We start from the raw sequence: 16,977 nt of genomic DNA on the forward strand, positions 1-16,977 counted from the left end.
TACATAATTTAAGTGTAGAAGTAAAAAAGAAAATATGGCTGTAGATGTCTTAAGGTCTCTTTAATCTAGGGAAACCATGAGTTCTGGAGTAGCACAAGCTGACGACAGATGTCTATGGTGGGGCCAGGGAAGAAGAAACAGGCCCCCCGGGGCTGATGTTTACAAATGCTGGGCTGTTCTTGTGCTTTAGAGTCCCCTGGGAACACTTATAAGTATATTTAAGTTTCATGACTACTGCTACCACCCCCTACCAACTTCCCCCAACTGACCTATTCCCTACCCCACCCCCCCAAAAAAGATTCTATTTTAGTAAGTCCAGCATTCTGGGTTCCTGGTTTGCTTTGGTTTGGTCTGGTCTGGTTTTAAAAGCTCTCTAGTGATTATAATGCACAAACCAGTTTTGGGACTCTCTACTCTGGGGTGTTTTTAAAAGCCAAATGGGCAGAACTGAAAATTTGAAGAAATTTTATCTACAACGTTTGTCCTGTTTATAGGTTCTTGTTATAAATAAAAGTGTTTTTAAAGTTATCAGGAAGGGTCTTTAATATTTTGTCTTTTTTACTCTCCCAGAATTTGATCCTCCAGCTCCCTTTGTCACTCGTTTTTTGAATACAAGAGCAATGAAGGAAACCTTTAAGAGCTACATGGAATTGCTTGTTAGCATTGCTTTGGACCCTGACACAATGCAAGCCTTAGAGAAGAGCAATGGTACAGTCTGCTAAGTAGTGCCTTCTTGGTAGCGCTTCTTGGATCTTCTTTATTCTTGTCTATTAGCTGTGCACTTAAGATATGGATTTTATAATAGATACCTGTACATTGTCAGCTCACAAATTGGTGATACGGATTCTATAAAGTAATTCTATAATTCCTGAATTGTCAGTACTTGAACAGCTTTATATAACTACTCTCTAGTCTTCACTAAGTGTCTGTCTTACATGCAAGGTCCGGATGTCAATATATTCTGTTTTCTAACAATTGGAAAGATGAACTGGATAATAGTGGCAGAAGGATTAAAATTTTATATTGGTATCTAGTAAAAGATATATCACAGAATAATTATTTTCTAATCAATTAATAAATCCATGTATTGTGTTATATTCATTAATATTATTCCTTTATATTCTTCCTTTAGTAACTTTTTCTTACAGTAAAATAGAGATGAAATTAATATCTGAAATAAACTGGTGACCCGTGTATTTAATGGTGCTCACTAACATTTACCCCTCAGCTACTGTGGCATTCTCCAAGGACAACTGAAAAAAGGGAATAAAATTATTAATGAGCCAGTTTCCATTATCCTTCTATCAAAATGGATTGTGTGCATGTATGATCAAAAGATAGTAACAAAAATCACTAACAATATACTTCAACACAATGCCTAATAATACATATTATTTCCACATATTTTGATATACATTATTCTGTTTGATTCCAAAACAATTCATATAGCCATTTTGTAGATGGCTATATATAAGCTCATAGAAGTTAAGTGACTTACTTAAGAGCCCACAATTTCCAAGTAGCCAAGAAATGATTAAAATCCAAGGTCTAATTTCTGGTCCATCATTTTTTTCACCGTATATTCAGAGGCAGTAATCTGTACGTCAATCATTTTAAAATCATGTAGAACTAGAAGAAATATTAGAGATTACCTAGTCTAAAACATTTACTTTGTAGACTAAGGTTCAAAGAGATTAAATATATTTCATAGAGTTATAGAACAAGTTAATGGTAGAATAATCACAATTAAAACCCAATACTTAATTCCCCATGTTGGCATTTTTGCCATTAAATGTTTTTTTCACTCAATCAAAACTCCTTGCATCATAGAATATACATCTCTTACTTAGTACTGTTGATTCTGGAGTAGTTGTATTTTAAGTGATTTTTTTTTCTATTGCTTATCATTGTTTGTTTTTTTTCTCCATTTGCTGTAAGGAGGAAAGACATTAATTGTTCTATTTTTAAAGTAAGCCATAAATGTTTAAAACTTTTTTGTGTGAAATGTAAATTCTTACAGTTTTTGAAAAGGTTTAATCACTACTAGAAAGATGTAACTATCAAGGTGTGGTATAGTGATCTTAGAACTCATTCCTCACTAAGGACTTGTTCTTCAATTAAAAGTGTTCTTTTTGTGCTTGTGTTTGTATTCCAAATACAAAGAATCATTTCATTCAGCTACAAAATTAGTAACCAGATTCTGAGGGTTATATTTTTAGAATATTTTCGGAAAAGTTATTAAAGGTGATTAGTGTTATAAAGTATATTATTATGCTGATCAATTTAAGAAATAATCAAGTAACCTAAAATATTTAATACAGCACCAAAAGTAATAGTCTGATGAAAATGCTTTTCTTAAAGGAGCTTAAAGTTTTTCTAAAGTTTCTTTAGAAAAAGAAAGTGAAAAGTTTTAGTTAGGAATCTTTATCATACTTTTATTCTCCCCTTTTCTGAAATAACTATTTGGCTCTTGTGTTTTTGAAACTGGATTTTGATCATTTTTCTTCCTGTACTTTTTCTTTGGCCCAAACTGAAATTAAATTAAGAATTTCATACTTGGGGTGTGCCTGCCTGGCTCAGGTGGTTAAGTGTCTTCCTTCAGCTCAGGCCATGATCCCAGGGTCCTGGGATTGAGCCCCTCATTGGGCTCCCTGCTCAGTGGAGAGCTTGCTTCTCTCTCTCCCTCTGCTGCTCCCCCTGCTTATGCACTCAAGCTTGCTCTCTCTGTGTCAAACAAAATATAATATAAAATATAAATATTTTATAAAATAAAATATAAAAAGAATATCATATGTAGTATTTTATAAAGTTTTATGATGTCAGACAAATCTATATTTTATAATATTATTATTTGGATGATAAATGAGGTCTAGAGAAATTAGGCAATGTGCTTCCTGGTCACTTAGCTGTCATCAGTCAGTTCTAGTGGCAGAGACAGGGTTAAAACCCAGGGCTTCTGATCCTGTCATCCTTCTATGCTGCTTCTTGCTTGCTTGGCTACTGCAGACCTATTTTTTCAAGTTGGCTACATGGCCAATATTTTAAACGTGATATTTATATACACCAGTGAATTTGATGTCATAACTTTGAGGAAAAGTTGAATGTTTCAGCAAGTTTTTGTGTTGATAATTTATCCTGTTAAACTTTTATCTTGTTTTAGATGAGCTGCTTTTGCCTCATATGAAAAAAATAGACAGCATGCTGAATGATAATCGAAAGAGACTTCTTCTGAATCTTCATTTGGATCAGTCATTCAAGGTATTTCCTTCAGATTATTTATTAGCAAACTCCCTGACAATCAAAGCCTTAAGTGTAATAGGCAGGAAATTTATGAAAGTTCTTCTCAGCTTTGTTCAGTTTTTCACCCAATGAAAGTTTGATTTTTATTCATTACAAGTCTGGTTTGCTTATCTTTTTATTTTATTAAGTCCTTTCTTAGTGTTAATCATTTGCTTTTCTCTGCTTAAATTCATTTTTTAGGCTTTATATTCATCTAGAATTCATTCTACATAATTTCCAAATGCTTTCAAAAGTACTTCCCTTAAACTACCAAATTTTAGTTATTTTTCTTTTAAATCTTTCAAAATTTTCATATTTCATCTATAATTATAATTGGCCTTTCCTTAGCAGTAGTTATCAAAATTCCCTTATATGCCTGACTTACTCAGTATCTGAGGAAAAATTGATCTTAACATAATGGCAGATATATATTGGAACTCTAAAATGGTTTTGGTGTTATCAGAAATAGAGAACAACAAAAAGCTAATCTAAACACAGAAAATTTATCACAGAAGCTACTTAATAGTCAAAAAATTCCTAGCTTTTCTTACTGAAAGTATAACATAAAACATTTAGAATCATTTGATTATATCTATTTGGGAGAATTTTTTTAATACATTTATATAGCTTTTTATTTTTATCAAGAGACTATTTTTACAGCAGTTTTAGGTTCATAGCAAAACTGAACAGAAAGTACAGAGTCCCCTCTACCACACATGAACAGCTGCCCCCATTATCACCATGTCCCACCAGAGTGGTCCATTTGTCAGAACTGATGAACCTGCACTGACTCATTCTTCTAACCTCAAGCCCATAGTTTGCATGCCTTGCTCATGGTGCTATACATTCTGTTGGTCTGGAGAAAAGTATAATGACGTTACCGACTACTGAAGTGCCCTACTTTAGTTTCACTGCTCTGAAAATAAAATCGTCTGTGCTCTATTCATCCCTCCTTCCGTCCCCACCTAACGTCTGGCAACCACCGATCTTTTTTACTATCGCTGTAGTTTTATCTTTTCCAGGATGTCCTGTAGTTGAAAACCATATTATATGTAGCCTTTTCAGATTGGCTTCTTTCATATACTAATGAGAATTTAAGGTTCTGGATGTGACAGCAATCTGGCTGTGACATCTGTCACCCCATTGATCGCCAGGGTTGATTGGCTGATCTGGCTAGCTAGGCCAGTGGCGCCTTCCTCCGTCACCGCTCCGTGTGTGTCCCTCCCAAAGCTGCGTACTTTGTCAAAGACCTTTCCCGATAGAGGAGAGGACTGTTCTTCCATCAAGGCTGTACAAGTAGCTGCGCTCCCCTGCTAGAATCTGCAAACAAGCTCTCAAGGATTTGAGGTTCTGGGGCACCTGGCTGACTCAATCAGTAGAGCATGTGTTTCTTGATCTCAGGGTAGTGAGTTCAAGCCCCACGTTGGGCATAGAGCTTACTTCTAACAATAAAAAATAAAGATCTAAAAGATCACTTGTTTAAAAAAAGAATTTTTTCTACCATGTCTTTTTATGGCTTGACAGCTCATTTCTTTTTTATCAGTGAATAATCTTCCATGGCCTGACTATACCACAGTTAATTCATGTACTGAAGGACTTCCTGGTTGCTTCCTAACTTGGCAGTTATCAGTAAGCCACTACGTAAACATTTGTGTGCAGGTTTTTATGTGGTTGTAAGTTTTCAACTCATTTGGGTAATTTGTATACCTTTTTCACATCCCTATTTTATCTGAACTCCACATAAAAGTGAAAATTTTAGCTAGGTGGTAATTAAAGCTCTGAGATTGAGTTCAAAATTAAATGACACCAGAGGTGCTATGGCTGGCTCTATCTACAGACCATGTGATTCTTGGTCTTGGGTTGTGAGTTTGAGCCCCACATCCCACATTGGGCATAGAGATTACTTTTAAAAAAAAAAAAAAATCAAAGTTCAATGGCACCAGACTACTAATAGCCCTATATTCTTCACTGACATGCACTTGCAGAGAAAAAAAAGTCAAAAGGTAGTATAAAACCCAATTCAAAGAATCTGGCCTACTGACTTCTAGTCCAGTATTTTCTGCAGAGAAGAGAATGCTACTGTATGTGTGTTTTCTAAAAATTTACTGGAAAAAAAAATTTATTCTATTTTAAAAATGGCCAGTTTTGGCTACCCATTTTATTTAAAAAAAAAAATTTTTTTTTTTTTAAGTAATCCCTACACCCAACATGGAGCTCAAATTTACAACCCCAAGACCAAAATTCACATGTTCCACTGACTTAGCTAGCCAGGCACGCATTGGCTAACCATTTAGAAATGTTAAACTGATTCTCTAATAACTTGTATTAAAATAAAGCCCCATTTGGAATTTAATAGATTCAGTAGATATTTAAATTTTATGCAATAGTTTATGATGAAAAGCTGAAAAATTAGTCTTCATATTCTTCTTTTCAAAGAAAAAACAATTTCTAATTTTGAAATTACAGTTATTAATTTTGATTCTTTTCATTTATAGCAATTTGCATTTCAAAGCCAAGATACATGCACAGTATTTAAAATAACAAAATATTACAATAGTAGATTATAAAAGATTAAAAGATTTTCTGTTCTTTAGAAATAACACCATTACACATGAACTCAGTAATTTAAGGAATCCTAAAGCCTTTTGAGGTTAATCGTGTTCTGTTTTCCTCTGAAATCCATGTGCTTCCAGTCATCTTTAGTGTCTTGTCACAAAAGGTGCTTGAGAACTCATAGTCTGGAAGAGAGTTGGCCCTAAAGGTTGTAACTGTTTATAAAACAGTGTATCTTATCAAATGGGGACTTCATTCTGAATAATAAATATTCTGTGAGGCCCTGTAGGGACTCCTTAACAAGCCAGGGAGTTCTAGAAATGCTCTCTGTGGCTTCCAAGTGGGAGAAAGAGGGACACAAGTTTCTTCAAAGCTCTACCAATTCAACCACTATCAACACCCTGCCTCTTGGCCACACCCTTGGCCACACTTCTTGGCCATAAAGATGCATCTGAGCCCTTTTAGTGTCAAAGTACTAAATGACAGTAGTAACGCAGTTTAATCTTTTAAAATAACATTGTTTTTTGGGTTTTTTTGTTTTGTTTTTTGGGGGTAAACTCTGTCCCCAGCTGAGCCAGCCAGGTGGCCTTAAAACAATACTTAAACTAGTTAAATTTAGCTACAAATATCATTCAGTTATTATTTGCAGTTTTTCATGTCCAGATGATTTGCCAAATGGATAAGGACAAAATATGCCAGTGACTTTTTAAAGAGTGGCCTAGAATTGGTTTGGTTTTGTGGCCACTACGTCATCAGTGAGTAACTACCATGTCATTGTGGCCAGAAAATGCATCAAAGTCTGTTTTAGATTGTTTTTATACAGCTGAGGTCAAAAGAAGCAGAGAGGTAGTGAAGCCAGAGAAGTATTATAATGCAGCTTGTTTTCACTGTTCTCATCAGGGAGGTATCCCGATCATCTGGGATCAGATGCATCTTTATGGCCAAGAAGTGTGGCCAAGGGTGTGGCCAAGAGGCAGGGTGTTGATAGTGGTTGAATTGGTAGAGCTTTGAAGAAACTTGTGTCCCTCTTTCTCCCACTTGGAAGCCACAGAGAGCATTTCTAGAACTCCCTGGCTTGTTAAGGAGTCCCTACAGGGCCATGCGCTATTGGCGTAGAGCAGGTCCTAAGGTAAGGTTCATCCAGATTCAAGGGATGAGGAAATAGATTCCACATTTTGATGGAGGAGCTACAAAGAATTTATGGCTCTGTTTAATACCCATGTGTATTTCTATATTGTGTATATTTATCATACCCCATCTATATACATGTGTGTACTATATATGAATGTATGTATATGTTTCTGTATTTTTTAAATAAGTTGAATAGCAGGAAGTTAGTTAGTTTTCTTCTGATGTCAGTTATTTTTTCTTTATTTTAAAGAATGCTTTGGAAAGCTTTCCCGAACTAACGATAATTACTCGAGACTCTAAAGCAAAGAGTGGGGGTTCTACTATCTCTAAAATCAAAATGAACGGCAAAACTTACAATAAGAAAACTCTAAGGACTTCTAAAACAACCACCAAATCTGCACAAGTAAGTGTATATGGATTGTTACAATTATACCTTTTCCAGTTAATATAATTCCTCTTAAAATTTTGAAACAGGGGCACCTGGGTGGCTTAGTGGGTTAAAGCCTCTGCCTTCTGCTCAGGTCATGATCTCAGGGTCATGGGATCAAGCTCCACAATGGGCTCTGTGCTCAGCAGGGAGCCTGCTTCCCCCCACCACCACCACCACCCCCCACCTGCCTCTCTGCCTACTTGTGATCTTTGTCTGTCAAATAAATAAAATCTTTTAAAAATATAAAATAATAAAATAAAATACTGAAACAAAGGGCGCCTGGGTGACTCAGTCATTAAGCGGGCTCAGGTCATCATCCTAGGGTCCTGGGATTGAGACCCGCCTCAGGCTTCCCTGCTCAGCAGGAAGCCTGCTTCTCCCTCTTCCATTCCCCCTGCTTGTGTTCCTTCTCTTGCTGTATCTCTCTCTCTCTCTCTCTGTCAAATAAATAAATAAATAAAATATTTTAAAAATAATAATATAAAATATTGCAACAAGCAAATACTTTTTTTTTTTTTAAAGGAAGTTACTTTTTTTTTTTTAAGATTTTATTTATTTATTTGACAGAGATCACAAGTAGGCAGAGAGGCAGGCAGAGAGAGGGAAGAGGGAGAAGCAGGCTTCCTACTGAGCAGAGAGCCTGATGCGGGGCTTGATCCCGGGACCCCAGGATCATGACGTGAGCCTAAGGCAGAGGCTTTAACCCACTGAGCCACCCAGGCGCCCCTTTACTATGTTATTATTAACTGTGAAGTCTTTTCAGGTAGGAAAGAGCAGCTTTAGCTCAAGGAACAGAGACTTGGTCTTATTTTGTTTTTCTCCATTGTCCAGCATAGTATCTGTATGTAGTTAGTGCTTGCAGATTTTTTTTTTTTAAGATTTTATGTATTTTATTTGAGAGAGATTGAGAGAATGAGTGGGAGGAGGGCCAGAGGGAAAAGCAGGCTCTCTGCAAAGCAGGGAGCCAGATGCAGGACTCCATCCCAGGTCCCTGGGGTCATGACCTGAGCCACCCAGGCACCCATTACTTGCAGATTTTAAAAATAGATGAATAGGCAAGGAATTACCTGAAGACTGTACTTATATTTTCTGTATTTTTTTTTTGGTCATTAGATACAAACGCATACAGATAAGTGAATGTGAACATATTTCATAAGATTCAGTATTCCATATCTGTAAAATTATGGAAATTGGAATTCACTCATTCTCAAACATTGTCTAAATTACTGCCTTTTTAGAAATCCGTTTAGTAGCATATCTATTTCACAACAAAAATATCCTCTGTAAAAACACATTTACAAATGCATGAAAACGTATGCTTTTGCTCTTTGCGCAATTGTAAGAGCAGTCCAGTTAAGCTTCACCAGTGGGAAACTGGATAAATAAAGGGCCATCCGGATGATGCAATACTATGTACTTTTTAAAAAGAGCCTCGTTCATTCTTTCAGTAAAATATTTTGAGTGCCTGTTGTGTGCCAAATATGGCGCTAAGTACTAGGAATAGAACTGTGAAAAGTGGCCGAAATTCCCTGCCCTCATATAATTGATAGCGGTAGGGGTTATACGTAATAAGTAGAAAGATATGCAAGTTTTAGTTAGGTTAAAAACAAGTTATTAAAGATAAAGTTGCAGAACAATATGTGTAGTAGGATTTCCTTCCCATTAGAGAATTGGTGTCATTAATACATGTTATACATGGCGGGGGGAAACGTGCTTTAAACTATTTTCTCGGAAGCAAGAGATTATAGGATTCTTTTATTAAAAGTTCTCTTGTATGTCTACTGCTTAAATTTTTCTGTGTTTAAATTTTTTGAAATATTGTGTTTATATTCAGAAAAAAGGAGTGAAGATTCTAAAATACAATTTAAATTCTTATTTTGAATAAGCCTCTTATCCATATTTAAGCCTATATCTAGCAGTATCAGTCATTTCATTTTTAAAATTTCCATTCAGGCTTCTGGTCTAATATTTTTGTAAAAGTATTCAGAGCTCAAATATTCCATGAAATAAATATGCCTATGAAATAAATATGCCTATAAACTCTTTTGTTTTTATAGGAATTTGCTGTCGATCCAGAGAAAATACAGCTGTATTCTTTATATCATTCACTCCATCATTATAAATATCATGTTTATCTGATATGTAAAGATGAGGTAATTTTTTTTCATTTATTTAAAAAAAAATATTTTTCTGAACTCTAAGGAGACTGTAGCTGTAGTACTTTTTAGTGTCTCAAAGAGAACTGTTAAACACATGTGTCTGTATTGTCTTATAAAAAATGTTCTCCTGAGTGTCTCTGTTGTGTGTTGTGCTCATACTAATCTGAGGCTCTTACAGAAGCTGTAAATGGTAATGTTTTTAAGCTGTTTTGCTTGCTTTACTTTGCCATAATAAATGGGACTTGATTTCATTTTCTTCAGTCATAATACATAATGATCCTGCTTTAATTCACTTCAGTCACTGCTTTGATATCCTGACGTCTTCCTTATTACTGGAATGGCCTTGTCCCACCTCATTGCTGAGAGGAAGGGGTTTTTGTGTGTTGGCAGGAAGAAATGATAGTTAAAATTTAATTGTAAGTTTTAGGTATCATAATTTAAGTTGCTCAGGATTTATATATGACAACAATACCATTTTGTGGCTGGAAAATAATGATCAATTTCCTCAGAGCTTAAACAGCTGTAGGCTGTACTTTTTTGATCAGCACTACCAGTTGTTTAACTGAGAGTTAAGTTGGATTGAGGCTACACTTGAAGCATTTGATGATAATCAGTGGAAATATGTTCATAAATCTAACCTCTAGCAAAGGAGAAAATAAAGATGGCTGTGCAAAATATGATGACTATTTTTACAGTGCCTTGAAATGCAAGACCCCAAAATCTGTCACTTAGCTTTTAACATAACTGGAAGGAATTCAGAAAGTTTGAACCATTTTTTTCTATCCTTCCTCTTTGCCCTCATGGAGCTAGAAATGACAGGATTAGACTTCACCCAAATTTATGCAAAATAATCATTCTCCATGGATGAAATTTTTTTTTAATCAGTATTTGTAGGTATAGTCATAAAATCCTTTTCATTCAAGATACAGAAACCATAAACCCTTATGAAGAGCTAATGAAGTGAGAAGTATAAGCTAATGTGGTAATTCTCTTTATTTTAGATTTCTTCTGTGCAGAAAAGAAATGAAGACTTAGGACAGGAAGAAATTGTTCAACTTTGTATGAAAAATGTAAAATGGGTGGAAGACCTATTTGAAAAATTCGGAGAACTTCTAAATCATGTACAGCAGAAATGTTCCTAACATTTCCACAAAGGTTCCGTCTGTGTTATGGCACTAATGAACTGGCAGAGGCAGGGGGCCCAAGGGGGGATAGGGCGCCCAATAAGTGAATGTCAGGCACACCTGCTTTGCTCATAGAACTTACTGATGACCTCTGCTCAAGGACAGTGGTGCTGCCCAGGAAGTCAGTCCTTTGGAAATGGACCTAAAATCCCACCACATTTTTATCCTAATGAATGATTTTTCTATTTTGTAAACCATTGGGTAACTGAGTTTTATTTTCAGAAATGTTTTTTGACAAATGATGAAGCATGCACTAAATATAATTTTTCTTTATTGCTAGAGAGATAACACTTAAGTAACTTGATTATTTTTTTCCTGACTCTGACTAAACACCAGAACGAAAGAGAGGTGGCACCAAATGCCTATGTTTATATTCGTGTCTGGCCACAAAACAGAAAGTATTGTACATTATGTAAACAGATCTGGTGTGATGTGACATTTTGTATGAGAATATCCTCAATTTAAAATATGAAATTCAGAAACTGCATTCTGCTTTACGAACTCCTTTTACTCTTAACATGTTCAGGAAACTGGATGTGGAATTGGTGCAATTCTAGGACTGCTTTTTGTGTCAAATTATATTGTAATGAAAAAAACAATGACATACTATTTTCCCTATCTCAAAGAAAAGTATTTTCCTTTATACTGTTTTTTCCTTTGGAAAAATTTTCAATTGTACATTTTATTTCACTAATAGTTGTATTTTTCACAAGGAAAATGTTGTGGTTATAATTATGTTTGATGTATCTGTACTACACTTTTCATTATTTTCAGTAAATCTTATTTAGTTATATATTGAATTTCTATTGTGAATTCTATCTTAAGGTAACCATTTTTGTTTATACGGATTTGCTTCAGTGTTATCCAGAATATGCATTCAGTACTAGAATTAGTGTAGCTTTATAAGTGGAGTTGTGTTAGACACTGCAGTCATTTTCTAATTCATGGAAATCAATTCCTTACTAAACTAGTACTTGAATAACCGATTTGTCAAAATCAAAATTAACTACCATTATACATTTGGAAGAATAAAATTTATAATTAGGCTACATGCAGTGTTAAACACAGCTTACCTGACACTTAGAACTGGAAGTGGTAGAACTCTCCTTTTGGTGCCTTTCCAACCTTTATACATGCTGTTGTAGCTTCCTTTAGTTTGATAGCTAGTGTTTCCAGTAGTTTAGCTGAGACAGTGAATGTATTAGGTTCAACATGACCTTTTGTTTTATTTGTGTTTGCCAACAGGATGCCTTATTTGTTTGAAAAAAAAGATTTACTAGTGTCCTTCTTAAACGATCTCCTTTTTTAGGATTCTAAAGAAGTTGTTAATCATCATACTTTTTGTTTATTTTACCACCATTTAGTGCCTTAAGTCCTATCAAGAAAGCAGTGTTCCTGCTCATTGCCCAAATAAGACATGCTTATGTGGACATTGCTATTGTCTTGATTTTGAGTTAACAGGCCAACTTCTTATACTTAAAACCTTGGTAAACTGGCAAAAATTAAAGATAATATGTGACTTGATTTGAGAATAAGAAATTGTAGCATTGGGTAGGAAATAAGTATTTGAGTTAAGCTTACATATTTATTTCTAATGGTTATCTTCTTAAAAGCAATAATCCTTAATCCAACAATCTTCATACCTGCCATTAGACAAGGTAATAATAGAAGTTTCTTTCAATGGTTAAATATTCTGTTTCTGAGAGTTTAAACAGTTTATTTTGGAAAACAAAAGTAACCTAGATCCATTTTGCCTAACTCAAGTGAGATGTATCAGCAGTGAGAGCATCATAAAATTGATTTCGCCAAGTGGAGAAGAGTAGGAAGCAGCCATATTTCTTTCTGATACTGACGCTGGACAGAATTTGTTTCTTTCATTTCCAAGGTGCAGAATAGATAACTACATCTCCTAATGTAGTGTTATACGTACATATCTTTACTCCCCCAGCTTACTTTCCTGAATCACTGATGGTTAAACATTTTTAAAAGCCATCGTGCATTTAGGTAACACTTGAAGTACATGTTTGAAGTCACTAGCCATGTCTCCTTCGTAAGGCCCGTGGAAAACAGGAACATTTCCTTAAAGTTGATCTTATCTTTCCTATAGAAAATAATCCATTACCTTTTCAACTGCAGTTGCCCTCAAAATGTTGGCAATGTATTCATTTTAGTAAAACAAGTGTTTTCATAAAATCAGAGGCCAGTCTTTGATAACTGCCTGCAAGAGACCTAGTTCTTTGGTACCATCTTCTCTCAGTTGATCATATATTATAGACAACGACATCAAACTTGGACCTTAGCAAAAAGTGGAACTCTTCTTATAATGTCCATTCACGAGTCCTTTCTTTGTATGAAGTTGAATAAATACTTAGCTGATTAGTATTCACATTCCTTGCCAGGGAGTTTGAAATTTATTATCTAGAAATAATTTTAGGTTGTAGATAGAGTTAAAGAGGTAAAGCACATATTGCCACCATCCAGGAAAACATTTTTATGTAAGATTGGACTTTCCTCCCTACAAATACCTGGAAATAATTTAATATAACTTTGTGTTGGTGTTTATTTCTAGTTCAGATCAACAGTTATAGAAGGGACTTCCTTGTTCCCATTTTCATGATAACCCAGTTTCGACTTATTTGATCCTCTAATGAAGTCACAAATTTATCATGACTTATGAATTATGGTAAGTCAACAATAGAAACCGTCCATTTTTCTATTCTACTATCAAATAGAAAACATTGGTGAGATGGAAAAATCCTAATTGAAAACAGCTTAGAAAATGTTCAGATTACCTTTAAGTTTCTAAAGTTCTTTAAATTTCTAAAACTGAAAAATGAAAATTACAGGTGACTCATACCTTATTACTCTTTTCGGAGCTTTCCTCACTTTTTTTTTTTTAATCTCACTTTCCTTTTAATATATATATTTATTTTTGTTGAAACAGCTGTTTTCCAATGTGTGATTTTGGAGATAAACCCATATAAAACCAATATAGCAGCAAGGTTATTGAATCAGCCTTGGGTCCCAAAAGTTGCTTCAGATGTGCAAATTGTGAATTTTTACTGTATTTGTAGAATACAGCTTTTGTTTTAAACTGTAGTTCCATCTGCTTCTCAAAAATGCTTTTCAAATAGAGTAAACTGTCCCAGGATAACTGCTTCTACCTGTGTCAACTGCATTTGACACTTAACTGCACAAATGAACAATGTACACTATTGGTTGTGCATTAACTCACATGTACAACTTTGGCATCTATGTTCACAAATGCATGTTTTCGAAAATCACCTTTATTTATAAGTGACAATAATTGAAGTTAAGGATACAAAGAAACCTGCATTTGTATCCCAGAGTTTTAAGTGGTCCATAATACAATGTATGGAAATGTGAAAGACAATTTTGTATATTTGTTTGTTACTAACTCAGATCATTAAAATGAAAACAATTTTTTAAACAACAAAATCAGAATGTTTTGAGGTTTGTTTGTTTTTTTTTAAGAACTGAAAACTGAGGTATTCTGTTATCCAAAAGCATCATCACGTTATAAATTCTTCACACAACACAGCGTGTTATAAAGTCCTAAACAAAGTTATTAGGAACAAGTCTATATAAGCTATTGAGTAGGGGGCGCCTGGGTGGCTCAGTGGGTTAAAGCCTCTGCCTTCGGCTCAGGTCATGATCCCAGGGTCCTGGGATCGAGCCCCACCCGTCGGGCTCTCTGCTCCACGGGGAGCCTGATTCCTCCTCTGTCTCTCTCTGCCTGCCACTTGTGATTTCTCTCTCTCTGTCAAATAAATAAAATCTTAAAAAAAAAAAAAGCTATTGAGTAGATAAAAAACAGTGTATCCTGACTCCTTAATTTTCAGAATAATAAGATCCTGCTTTTATCTTCATATGATATTTAAAAACTTTATTTCAGGTAAATATATATTCAGCATATTTGCTGTGCTTTGATTAGTTTTTTTAAGTAATCTCTAAGGGCACCTGGGTGGCTCAGTAAATTAAACATCTGCCTTGGGCTCAGGTCATGATCCCGGGGTCCTGGGATCAAGCCCCACATCGGGCTCTCTGCTTGGCAGGGAGTCTCCTCCCTCTTTCTCTGCCTCTCCCCCTGCTCTTGCTTTCTCTCTCTCTCAAATTAATAAAATCTTTTTTTTTTAATAAATAAATAACGTAATCCCTACACCCCAGCATGGGGCTCGAACTCACAACCTGAGATCCAGAGTTGCATGCTCCACTAACTGAGCCGGCCAAGCACCCCAGTTAGTTTTGATTATAAAAGCATTTTCAAAAAAAAAAAAAAAAAAAGCATTTTCATTCCTTGACTTACTTTATATTGTTCAAAACTAAATCTAATCAATGATCTCTATCAAAAAATATTTTAAAACTCTGTAACATTGCTGTTTTATTTTCCATTCATTGCTAAAACTGTTCATTTTAGAAAATAGTCATTCAAATATCTTAGAAAATAGTTATTAAAATTATCCATATTGCAAACCTAAATGATAGCAATTCTACCCTGCTTTGTTAATGTCCTGTTACTTTCTGGTTCTTTTTATTATTCTTTTTTAAAATGCATTTTGTATCTCAGAGAAGCTCTCTAAAATCAATTATTTAACCTGAACTTCTCAAAGAAGATGTGAAAGAGGATACTTCTCTTTGTTTTCCATACAGAAATATTTTTATTGCCAGGAAAATAATAAAACTACCTACTTACTGTTAAAAAAAAAAAAAGTCAAAAAATATGAAAGTGTAAAGAAAAAGGTAGAAACCACTTACTTAACTCTTGACATCAGTGTAGAATATGCTTTTAATTCCCAGTCCAGGATGGATCACAAAAATTAGGTATTATGGATGGGCCATTCTCTGTGGTGTGGCGCTTTTTTTTAAATGTTGTTTTACTTAGATTCAATCAATTAACATAGTGTATCATTAGTCTCAGAGGTAAAGGTCAGTGATTCATCAGTTGCACGTAACACCCAGTGCTCATTACATCAGGTGCCCTTCATGCCCATCACCCAGTTACCCCATCCCGTCACCCACCTCCCCTCCAACAATCTGGTGCGGCTTTCAGTAAATTCCTAGATTTCAGAGACAGTTGTGTTTAAATGAAGATAAAGTCACATTCCAGAGTGAAATAGAACCCATCTGGATTATTGATCATTTTAGGTTATGTATATACATCTATTCTTAAGACAGCATGAATAATTTAGAGCTGACTGGTTTCAAATAAAAGGAAGATACAATTACCTATTAGTCTATTGTTAAACCTTATCTATTTTGTGATGTTAATCGGGAGTCAAGAAATTGCTCTGCAGTATAACTTCTGTTTTACATATAATTTACCTGTGACACATAGAGTGGTAATTTTCACCCAAATCAAATAAAGATTTAATTATTAATTTTAAAGATTTTATTAATTTGTTAGACAGAGAGGGAACACTGGCAGGGGGAGCTAGAGAGGGGAAGTAGGCTTCCCACTCAGCAGGGAGCCCTCAGAGGGCTCATTCCATGACGCTGGGATCATGACCTGGGCAGAAGGCAGACGCTTAACAAGTGAGCCACGCAGGCGCCCCTAAAGATTTCCTTTTTAATTTAGCTCCTTTTATAATATTTAGAAAAGGCAGCAGTGAAAATCACTTAAAATATGGAATAAAAAATAATGGACATGGTAGAAATGTTTTTCCTAAATTGCAGGGAGATGAGCTTCCTCTTGTCTGCTCTTCACAATCTTACCATGGCTTTTCTTTGCTTTTAACCCGGACTCTTACCACAGTTTAAAAGCGCTTTATGAAATGAGACGGTCCCTCCTTAACTCTCCTGCCTTTTTTTTTTCCCCTATTTGTGGCTCAGGCTTAAGGAACATCTTCAAATTCCTCCAGTGTGTTTATTTTCTTGCCTCCAGTCCTTCATGTTCCCCGTGCTGAACTAGGCTTCCTTCATCTCTTAATTCTCCAGATTTCACTTCAACATCACTTCCATTTAACGTAAGAGGTTTTAACCCTCTGAACCAGATTATGTGCCCTATAATCCCTCTAATGTAGCTTTTACTACACTTTGTTAAGGTTGCTTGTTTGGTGGTCTTTCCAGTGCTGTTCTCTGATGGGGCGTATGTGTGTTTTGCTTACCGTTGCATTCCCAGCATCCAGCACAATATCTGATCTCATTCAATATTTAACAAATAACTGGATATGTAAGGAAAGCACAGAGATCATTAAAAAGGTAAAAACAGAACAGTATTCAT

General features: G+C 35.1%; 1 protein-coding gene across 4 annotated transcripts in view; it reads left to right on the plus strand.

Annotated features, from left to right (window-relative positions):
- The window catches only part of QSER1 (glutamine and serine rich 1), a 77,678-nt gene extending 63,483 nt beyond the window's left edge, over window positions 1-14,195 (plus strand). For all 4 annotated transcript variants that reach the window (XM_032356760.1, XM_032356762.1, XM_032356763.1 and 1 more), the window contains 5 exons: window positions 571-708; window positions 3,161-3,258; window positions 7,214-7,366; window positions 9,451-9,546; window positions 10,554-14,195. In XM_032356760.1, coding sequence (XP_032212651.1) covers window positions 571-708; window positions 3,161-3,258; window positions 7,214-7,366; window positions 9,451-9,546; window positions 10,554-10,694 — 626 coding nt within the window. In that variant the 3' untranslated portion in view covers window positions 10,695-14,195. The remainder of the gene's footprint in view (window positions 1-570; window positions 709-3,160; window positions 3,259-7,213; window positions 7,367-9,450; window positions 9,547-10,553) is intronic.
- Window positions 14,196-16,977: the final 2,782 nt, after the last annotated feature.

Source organism: Mustela erminea, chromosome 9 (assembly GCF_009829155.1).
Source record: "Mustela erminea isolate mMusErm1 chromosome 9, mMusErm1.Pri, whole genome shotgun sequence".
Classification (NCBI taxonomy): domain Eukaryota; kingdom Metazoa; phylum Chordata; class Mammalia; order Carnivora; family Mustelidae; genus Mustela; species Mustela erminea.